This window comes from Budorcas taxicolor, chromosome 16 (genome assembly GCF_023091745.1).
Source record: "Budorcas taxicolor isolate Tak-1 chromosome 16, Takin1.1, whole genome shotgun sequence".
Lineage (NCBI taxonomy): Eukaryota > Metazoa > Chordata > Mammalia > Artiodactyla > Bovidae > Budorcas > Budorcas taxicolor.
In genome coordinates, this window is record NC_068925.1 from 13,258,841 (window position 1) to 13,269,350 (window position 10,510).

Below are 10,510 nucleotides of genomic sequence, written 5' to 3' on the forward strand. Positions count from 1 at the left end.
GTGATCCAAAAATCTGCAAGCAATACATGCTGGAGAGGGTGTGGAGAAAAGGGAACCCTCTTACACTGTTGGTGGGATTGCAAACTAGTACAGCCACTATGGAGTACAGTGTGGAGATTCCTTAAAAAACTGGAAATAGAACTGCCTTATGACCCAGCAATCCCACTGCTGGGCATACACACCGAGGAAACCAGAATTGAAAGAGACACATGTACCCCAATGTTCATTGCAGCACTGTTTATAATAGCCAGGACATGGGAGCAACCTAGATGTCCATCAGCAGATGAATGGATAAGAAAGCTGTGGTACATATACACAATGGAGTATTAGCCATTCAAAAGAATACATTTGAATCAGTTCTAATGAGGTGGATGAAACTGGAGCCTATTATACAGAGTGATGTAAGCCAGAAAGAAAAACATCAATACAGTATACTAACACATATATATGGATTTTAGAAAGATGGTAATGATAACCCTGTATGCGAGACAGCAAAAGAGACACAGATGTATAGAACAGTCTTTTGGACTCTGTGGGAGAGGGCGAGGGTGGGATGATTTGGGAGAATGGCATTGAAATATGTATAATATCATATATGAAACGAATCGCCAGTCCAGGTTCAATGCATGATACAGGATGCTTGGGGCTGGTGCACTGAGACAATCCAGAGGGATGGTACAGGGAGGGAGGAGGAAGGGGGGTTCAGGATGGGGAACGTGTATACCTGTGGTGGATTCATGTTGATGTATGGCAAAACCAATACAGTATTGTAAAGTAATTAACCTGCATTTAAAATAAATAAATTTATATTAAAAAAAATAAAATTACAACTCAAAAAAAAATTGCAAAATGACTGTACTATGTTTATCATCTAAAAATGTTTTAGAGTTAAGCCTCAGTTATTAGGGTGTGCTATTCTTTTTCTTTTCCCCAAGGAGGAACCCATGGATACAGATCAGGGCAGTAATATGTTAAGTGCTATTCAGTCAGAGGTTGCCAAAAATCAGATGCTTATTGAAGAGGAAGTACAGAAATTAAAAAGATACAAGGTAAGTGTTTCTCTTTTGTTCTTTAATGTTGTAACATAGAGTAGTGTATTTTGATGTGAAGGTATATTGCTGCTTGATTGCTCTTCTCCCCATCACTTACATGTTTTCAGAATGTGTTGATCTGCCTGGCACCGTACAGAGGTAACTAGTAAGGTTTCTTTCCTTTTAATTTTTTTTCAAGTATTTTGATGAACAGATATTTAACACATCTTTTGCTAAGGCTCCGGAGAAGGAAATGGCACCCCACTCCAGTACTCTTGCCTGGAAAATCCCATGGACGGAGGAGCCTGGTAGGCTGCAGTCCATGGGGTCGCTAAGGGTCGGACAAGAAGACTGAGCGACTTCCCTTTCACTTTTCACTTTCCTGCATTGGAGAAGGAAATGGCAACCCACTCCAGTGTTCTTGCCTGGAGAATCCCAGGGATGGGGGAGCCTGGTAGGCTGCCGTCTGTGGGGGGTTGTGCAGAGTCGAACACGACTGAAGAGACTTAGCAGCAGCAGTTGCTAATGTTCACTGCAGTTATTTTTAATGCTCAAATTAACCCCATCTTTGACCGTTAGGCGCCACATCAGACTGTCTCCCAAGTTCTTTGGATGTGACTATCTTCATGTCTGATAGCTTCCTTGCTTCCTAGCATGACAAGATGTTTCTGCTGCAGACTTGAAATTGGCCACTTTTTCAAGAAGTCCTGAGTGCTTTTGGTGAGAAATGGTGTTTAGAAACTATTAGCAACCATTGGTTGCTCAGGGTGCTTAGCGATATTGATTCTTCATTATTTCCAGGACTTTTCAGAGCTAGGAAATACATTTTTACTTGTTTCTTGTTTTATCTTTGAAGAGAAAATACAATTTGAATTCATGTTAATACTCAAGCTAGGGATTAAAGGGCTTTATATTTGAAGTTAAGCATTTGTTGTCTTTTCAGTTGAAAATCTTGGTTTCTACCAGCATTAACATAATTACTTACTTGCTTTGTGTTGTCTGTATAAAAACGTTCAGAATAGCCATGCCAGTAGTGTTAACAACTGAGAAGTGTTCTCGTAATTTTTTTCCTTAGGATATATTTCATTTTCAATGTACAATCAAACTAGCATATTTTAAAATTCACTTGAAAAAATTTTCTCTTGGTGTCATTCTGTTATATACCTGGGTTCATTTTTTAAATTTTCTTTCCAATTTTTTTAGGGTTTAAAATTTTTTAAATTATGTCAACCATTATATAACTCAGGATCAAATACTAAGCAAGCCTATCTTCAATTATGTCATTTTTCTTCATTTGCAGTCTGTCTGATAAACTTTCTTCAGAGATGGAGAAGAGTGAAGGAAACTTTTAATTTTGTAGGATGTTGGAAACAGTGCTTAGGTGGTCTGTCACGTTTGTCACAGTAGAAAAAGCAGTTTTTCATCTGAAGCTCAGTTGAGGGCAAGGATTGTTCTTCTTTCTGTTGTTTACCATAGTCTGAGAATGCTGCTTTATTACGTACTTAACAGCCAACAATGTGATTGTTAAAATACATGGACCCTGGGCAAGTAGGATTTCTTTAGGTGGAGGTGGTAGGAGCTGGCTCCAGAGTGTTCCAGACAGGAAAAAGAAGGGCCAAATTCATGGAGACAGGAAAGTAAGGGATGAAAGCTTGAATGTTATCTTCTCTTTTCAGTTCAGTTCAGTCGCTTAATTGTGCCCTACTCTTTGCAACCCCATGAATCACAGCACGCCAGGCCTCCCTGTCCATCACCAACCCCCATAGTTCACTCAAACTCACATCCATCGAGTCGGTGATGCCATCCAGCCATCTCATCCTCTGTCATCCCCTTCTCCTCCTGCCTTCTCTTATTATGTGGTATTAAAAAACTGCCTACTATTTATGTATTCTGGTGTAGTGTTGTTACATAATTAACTAATTTTCATATTTGCCTCAAGTATAACACTGAGTTTTAGAATGTTTGCTTTGTTTGAGAATGCTTTGTTCAAAAATTGGGCTAAAGAATTTAGCCAAAAAGATTACTCAGACCAGATATAAAGTGAACATGCTAAAATTTTATTTACTTCATTAATTGAGCAAACCTGTAAGATGTCACTAGTTCAAAGGAGAAATCAAAGAAGCTCAAATTTATATGAACTGTAGGAATGCTGAAATGAATTTGCAGAAGATGGTAACTTTTTTTTTCCCCTATGGAAAGGGAAGTAAATTGAACCTTTACCAGACAGTGACAGGCTGCAATCACGTAACTTGGGAGAGTGTAGACAATGCATAGTTACCCACCGGAGCACCAATTTTTCCCTACAGCTTTTCCCTTTTTGGTAAAAAATAATCAAAGAAAGATTGTTCTTAATCACACAATAAAACTGGTCTTATTAAGTGTGGCCTTATTGTTTGTATAGGTGTAGTAGCAGGAGTGTTAATTTATCTTGTAGGCCTTCTTAGTTTGCTTTCATGAGTTATGTTTTCATAGATTATCTCAGATTAGACTCTTAAAAGCCTCTGTTGTTTGCTAAGCCAAGAGTAGGATGCTGAACTCTCTCCACATATTTTATTTTAATTAATCTTTATTCTCAATGGCGATGGAAATCTCATTATTTCTAATGCTTTTTTTATGATAATGGAGGATTTTCTTTCATTTCTATTTTGAGCTGGATCCAAAAATTAAAATATCAGAAGCTTAGTGAAAATAGTGTGGTTTGGTGTGTGTTTTATTTTCAGATTGAAAATATCAGAAGGAAGCACAATTATCTGCCATTCATTATGGAATTGTTAAAGACTTTAGCAGAACACCAGCAGTTAATACCACTAGTAGAAAAGGTAAGTCTTTTACTGGTGAGTACTTAGAGTCTCCAAAAAATGTTACTTGACTTGAGTAGAGATAAAATTTGTTGAAGCTTTGCTTTTACTTACTTGTTTTTCAGCTTGAGAAATGCTGGGTCAGTGTCATACTGCAAAATAAAAATAAGGAATTGCTTTGTTGCTTTAGCGTTCCGGAATCCTTAATGTTACGAATTCAGATTGTGCCATGTTAGAATGAAATTTAAAACATCTTTCTTTCTCTAGCTGAAAACAAATTATTAACTTTAATTATTGAAGTAATAATGTTTCTCATTTAATTTAGCAAAAATTTGAATTATCATAGAATTTAGAACTAAAATGAGCATTGAAAGGGGGAAGAAGCATAACCTAGCCTGAGAAATAGGTTTCCTTATTCCCAACCTATTACCCTTTGCACTAAGGGAAAACTACTATAGGTTAGTGAAAAATTCTGATTACTAGGATTTTTTTCTTCCATATAATGCACTTTAAGAAAAATTTTGAATAAATGAAGTATAGTTGTTTTTTAAGTTTATACAGTGTTTATGAAAGTGACCACTGGATACTCTTTTATTTATTTATTTATTTATTTATTTATTTATTTATTTATTTATTTTTGATTGGAGGATGGTTGCTTTACAATGTTGTATTGGTTTCTTTGACACAGCATAGATCTCTTTACAACACTTGGTACCTGGCCCCTCCCCAGGAAATCTGGTTTAGGGAGGGAATCTGTAATAAGTTCTCCCCAGGGATTCTAATGAAGCTGGTCTGTTTACCACATTTTGAGAAGACACTACTAGGGAAGTACAATTTTGGACCGTTAACTTAAAGACCAGAATACATTGTAGATGTTTTTTCTTATTAACTTTAAAGTTCATGAAGCACAGATACATTTCAACCCAACTGTTTGGTGCAATCATGAAATCTGAATAATTCGAGATGTGTGTTCAGGTTTTTGTGTATACTTTATTATATAGATCCTGAACATGCTATGTGCTGTGCTTAGTTGCTCAGGTGTGTCCAATTCTTTGGGACCCCATGGACTGCAGCCCGCCAGACTCTGTCCATGGGGATTCTCTAGGCAAGAGTATTGGAGTGGGTTGCCCTCCTCCAGGTTATCTTCCCAACCCAGAGATCAAAGCCAGGTCTTCCGTATTGCAGGTGAATTCTTTACTGTATGAGCCACCAGGGAAGCCCAAGGATACTGCAGTGGGTAGCCATCCCTTTTCCAGGGGGACTTCCTGACCCAGGAATTGAACCACGGTCTCCTGCATTGGCAGGCGGATTCTTTACCAGCTGAGCTACCAGGAAAGCTTGAATTACCAAGGAATTCTGAAGCACCTGAACATATGCTTCAGCTTTTAGCATTAAAAGTAAAATTGTTGCAGGAACACTGCTAAATCTTCTCTTTACCCATATAGATTTTTTTCTATTCATATATCTCAAGGTAGTAAAAATCATAAAAGTCCAAGATGCGAAACTAATTTTTAAAGGCTTAGAAACAATTAGGGTGCTGTAATCCTCAGGATTGCCTGATTAACTGAGTATCTAGATATTAATATTCTTTACATGAAACACTGTGAAATATTTCTCTGTCAAAAATACTAGAATATAGACTGCTGTGGCAAATTGTATGATATATCAGGTATTAAGTATAGATAAATATTATCAGGGACCAGACAAATACTTTAGAGAAATTTTAAATGTATGTATTTTGCTTTAAAATTGGTCTGTGAGTCAACTTTTGTGCAACTTAAGAATAGGACCATTTTTATTTGACTTTAATGACAGTATATTTCCATAATTTTTTTAAAGTACAGTTCAAACAGCCTTTCAGCTTTTGCATTAGAACCATAATTCTTTAGTTCACATTATTTTGGACACAGGGTGGCAGTATATGAATGCCTAGTGTTATTGGAATACCCACCCAGTCTTTTTTTCATTTGTATTTGTTTTACTGAAAGAGTAGTTACTGACTTTCTTGTTCGTTGACTAATAATACTGCACAGGCAATATTGAGATACATTTATTTCTTGTATATATGCACCATCTGTTATGTGCATAGATTCTGAAGGGAATTCAGATTCATTATTTGATTAAAGTTTTTGAGATGTTTTGATTATCCAACACTTATCTAACTGAAACTGTACTTGAGGCGGTCTGTTAAAGTCAACAGATGTACGCATAATTAAGACACATCTCTGTCTTAAGTAACCTAGTTGGGGAGAGGGTAGGAATACATAATTATAGTACTGTGCTGTATAGTATTATTCTGATAAGTGCCAGAATAAAGTCATGCTAGAGATTCTGGGGGAAGCACAGTGTAGCTCCTAAATATTAACTTTATGCCATTTAAAATTTCACAACCTCAAATTTTTAAATCTGTTGTTAGAATTAGATGCTTAATTTCTACCAGTGAATCAGCTTCTTTAGTACAAATATATTTTTGTTCATCTTATTTTGAAAAATCATATTTATTGAAATATCAGTTTCTGCTGATAACTGCAAATGTTAAAAATTAAAAACAATAGATCAAGATTAAATTTTATAGTTATATCCAATATAAAGATTTCAGTAGTGAAAATTACTTATTAAATAAGTAACACTTCTAAGAAAAAATTACATGTAGAGTTCAGAAGTGGATTATTACATTGAAACTCACACCTCTTCCCCGCAATGCCAAGTGAAAGAAAAATTAGGGATGAAGTGTGGAAGGGGTGGAAGGAACCGAACAGGAAGGTGTGGCTGCTCTTGGCTGTGTTGCTAAGAGATAAAGCTGTCCAGGATCAGATTTCTGAGAACAGCAGCATTTACTTACTGCCTGTGATGGCTTGGAAATATTTAAGCTGTGAAAATCTGTTCATTTTACAAAATAATAAAGAGTGCAGACTTTGATTCTCCCAAGGGCCTATGCCTTTAATGAATTAGTTTAAGATCTTGCCTGATAAGTATTCTTGTTCTGTGAAGCTTCTGTTCTTATCTGATGAGTTCATTGAGTGTATGTTAAATAAAAACTGCTCAGGAGGTAATATAAAAATGTATAGTTATAAAATTTCTTGTACCATACATCAAATCTGTTCCTTAAACTATGAAATAAAATCAGCAGATTAGCATTTCACTTGTGAAACTTTTACTTATTCACATATATTTATAATTCTTTAAAAATTTTATCCCAACTTTTATATGTGTTTCTGAATCATTTTCTGTCTCAGGTTTTTAGCAACCACCAATACCTACCATAATTTAAAATCATAGATTTTGTTACTGTGGGGGAGTCAGAGCAACCTCACAGTATTGAATTTTGTCCAAATTTTACAAAGACATTATAATTCAATTGGTAATAAATAACTGATACACAGAATTTACTTTTTCTAGCCCTTAATAGAAACAAGGTAGAACATAGTTCAGTTGTTTACAATAATATCTATGTTAATACCTAGGATTACAGAATTATCTGACTTGAGCCAACAATTTTTAATATCTCAATAGCACACTAAATAGAAGGAACATATTTCTGAACTGTGAACATTTTTTTAATGCTATTTTGAAATTCAGTATTTTTTATTTTTCAATAAAGGCCAGAATACAAACTTTTGGTTTAAATCTCAGAAATGTTACTTATTATTAGCCGTTGCTTTTAGGCAAGTTATTTATTTTACTATAGAATCTTTTCCTCATGTATAATTTGGGAATCATACTTAGTTCACATTCTTGGGGATTAAATGAGATCTTATTGGTCAAGGTATATAATTATTTTTAACTTATTTTATTTAACTTACCTTTAGTTTTATCTGAATTATATATTTTAATACATGAATGGATACTCTGCATGTCTTTGCTTAATTATGTTGTAAAATTTGTTATTAACCAGTTTAGTTAATTCATTCTTATTAATCCTAGTAAGGTACCTGTGTATTCAGACATCATTAAAAAAAGAAGTACACATTTTTATTTCCCAGTTACATCAAAAATGGAATTGTGTTATTATTTGGAAACAGAAAACTCCTTTGAGAAATCATATGCATCAAATTACAAATTATTTTTAATGAAAATGTTTACATATACAATTTTAAAAACTATATGGTACATACAACATATTTACTCTTAATATATTGTAAGGCATAGCACTCAGTTTTATCATACAGTTGTATAATAATTTTATTACCTAATGCAGTATAAAAAAAGATTATAGTTCTAATCAAGGAAGGCTTTTTCCTTAATTGTATAATATCAAGGGTTTAATTGGAGAAAGCAATGGCACCCTACTCCAGAACTCTTGCCTGGAAAATGCCATGGATGGGGGAGCCTGGCAGGCTACAGTCCATGGGGCTGCTAAGAGTCGGACACGACTGAGTGACTTCACTTTCACTTTTCACTTTGATGCATTGGAGAAGGCAATGGCACCCCACTCCAGTACTCTTGCCTGGAGAATCCCAGGGACGGGGGAGCCTGATGGGCTGCCGTCAATGGAGTCGCACAGAGTCGGACACGGCTGAAGCGATGCAGCAGCAGCAAGGGCTTAATTTACTTGTTCTTTTCTGATTCAAGTGCCATAGTGGAAAGAGCATTATATTCTAGTCGTGTAAAATCTTGCTTCTCTAAGTGTCACCTGAGGGCCAGCAGAATTGGTATCACCTGAGAGTTTGTTAGAAATTTAGATCCTTGGGCATTTTACTGAGTCAGTCTGCATTTTGACACGGTTCCCAGGTTATTAGTTTGATAACACTTGTTAGCTCTGGCCTCCTCATCTGCTAAAAAGTGAAATAGAATTACTGTGTTCAAGCTTTATACTTGTTATGAGCTTCAAGTGAACCACTCTTGAAAATGTTTTTTGAGTCATATTAGTGAGGTTTATCAACATTCCAGGTATGTGATCCTTTAGTTAACTTAAACTCATTTAAACTGTTATGTTAAACTCATTTATTCAAATATGCAGAAATCAATATAGGATTTTTCTTATACTCAGTGTGTAGGAGAAATGGACAGATATGTAAATATATTGTTGTGAAATAGTTATGAATGAATATGACTTTATGGAATGAGTAATTTTTTATCTTAAAATTATTACCATTATAATAATACATTTTCAACTTCAGGTAAGAAATAACTGCAAACCAAATATGATCCTTTTTTTTATTGAGGACAAAGAATCACTAATTGTCCAGGAGGAGTTTGTTGTGAGTCTCAAGTTATAAAAGATAATGCTTTAGACATAAACAATGTATCTCAAGCCTAAGAGTGTCCTCTTAGACACATTTTAATATGAACTGAAACATACTTTTAAGATGTTATTGTATGCTATCTTTAATTTCTAGGCAAAAGAAAAGCAGAATGCAAAGAAAGCACAGGAAACCAAATGAAGAAGATGCTTTGGGATGTGCATACATTTCTGCTTCTGCGCTTATCTTCATGGAAACCATTAAGTATAAAGAACCTTGAGCAACTTTCTCACTGACTCAGTGCACGTTTGGCAATAGTACCAGTCTGTCTTGTCTTTAATGCATGGATTCATAAACTATCCCTACCTGCATCATATGCATGTGGTGCATACTAAATAAAAGCGGTGTTCAGAGCACTTGCCCAAATTCCATTATTTGACATTGGATCTGAGCACTCCTGTTGGTTCTTTGGGTAGATAACTGCTATAATGAACCGAGAAAATGGACAAATGCTATTCTCTACCTGTAATTGTTATAATTAATCTTTCATTCAATCTTCCAGCTCAGTTAAATACTTAAAATTTATAAATGTCAGATCTTGATTAAACTGAATCTCTTTTCTTCTCATCATTAATGAAAAAAATCAATATTTCTATCTTATAGTATCTTAAGTATTTTGAAGATTTAAAAATGATTTTATCTTCTATACCAATTATTTAAAAAAGCTTGATTTTTTAAGCAGATCATTGAAAAGAACAAAAGTATAATTTCTAGTGATTTTCATTGCTACCAGTAGAAAAAGTAATAAACATCCCAATTTTATTTTAGCAAACCTTTTTCAGTGTTTGGAATTATTTATGTATTGTAGAATTGTTTCAGGAAGGTGTATTATGCGTCAAAGCAAAATTTTAGGTTAAGAGCAGATTGTGAAATCTTCAAGATTTTGGGTGTTACTCAGTTTGGCAACATTTTTTCAAGCTGTATCTTTATAAAAAATCAAAGGTTGATCAATTTTGGCTATTGTTTGCTTTTTTATAAAAAAGGTGATGGTGGCGATGGAATATCCTTGTTTGCCAATTTGAACAAAATTAGTACAGCCCAGTAGTTTATAAGAGCCATCTATAGTTTGCCCACAATGGAATTTGCTATTGCTTTGGAGAGTTGCTTTGTTCTTTATTTTATGAAATGATACTGTATTCTTGCTCTTAATCTTCTTTTTCGAGTTAAACTTTAAAGGAAATTTTATAAAACTTCTATTTATAAAGGAAATAATCTACTTTTTTCTTTACTGGGTACATTTATAAAATTGATCCATGACTCTTTAGTATTTTATTATGGAAAAATTTCAATATAAGTAGAGAGACTGTATGCATCCTCTAATTTGAGACATTAATTTTTAAAGATTTTTTTTGTTGTTGCTGCAAAAAGCTAATAATTATTGTTTCCATTTGGTCAAAGGCTTGGAAGAGGGCCCCAGGGTGATTAAAAAACTGCCTAG

The 10,510-nt window shown here is 34.5% G+C and overlaps 1 protein-coding gene across 2 annotated transcripts in view; it reads left to right on the forward strand.

Annotated features, from left to right (window-relative positions):
• UCHL5 (ubiquitin C-terminal hydrolase L5) overlaps positions 1–9,624 on the forward strand; it is a 47,098-nt gene extending 37,474 nt beyond the window's left edge. Inside the window, exons 9-11 of one of the 2 annotated variants that reach the window (XM_052653666.1) lie at positions 936–1,049; positions 3,752–3,850; positions 9,169–9,624. In XM_052653666.1, coding sequence (XP_052509626.1) covers positions 936–1,049; positions 3,752–3,850; positions 9,169–9,213 — 258 coding nt within the window. In that variant the 3' untranslated portion in view covers positions 9,214–9,624. The remainder of the gene's footprint in view (positions 1–935; positions 1,050–3,751; positions 3,851–9,168) is intronic. The other variant, XM_052653667.1, reaches the window with a different exon arrangement.
• Positions 9,625–10,510: the final 886 nt, after the last annotated feature.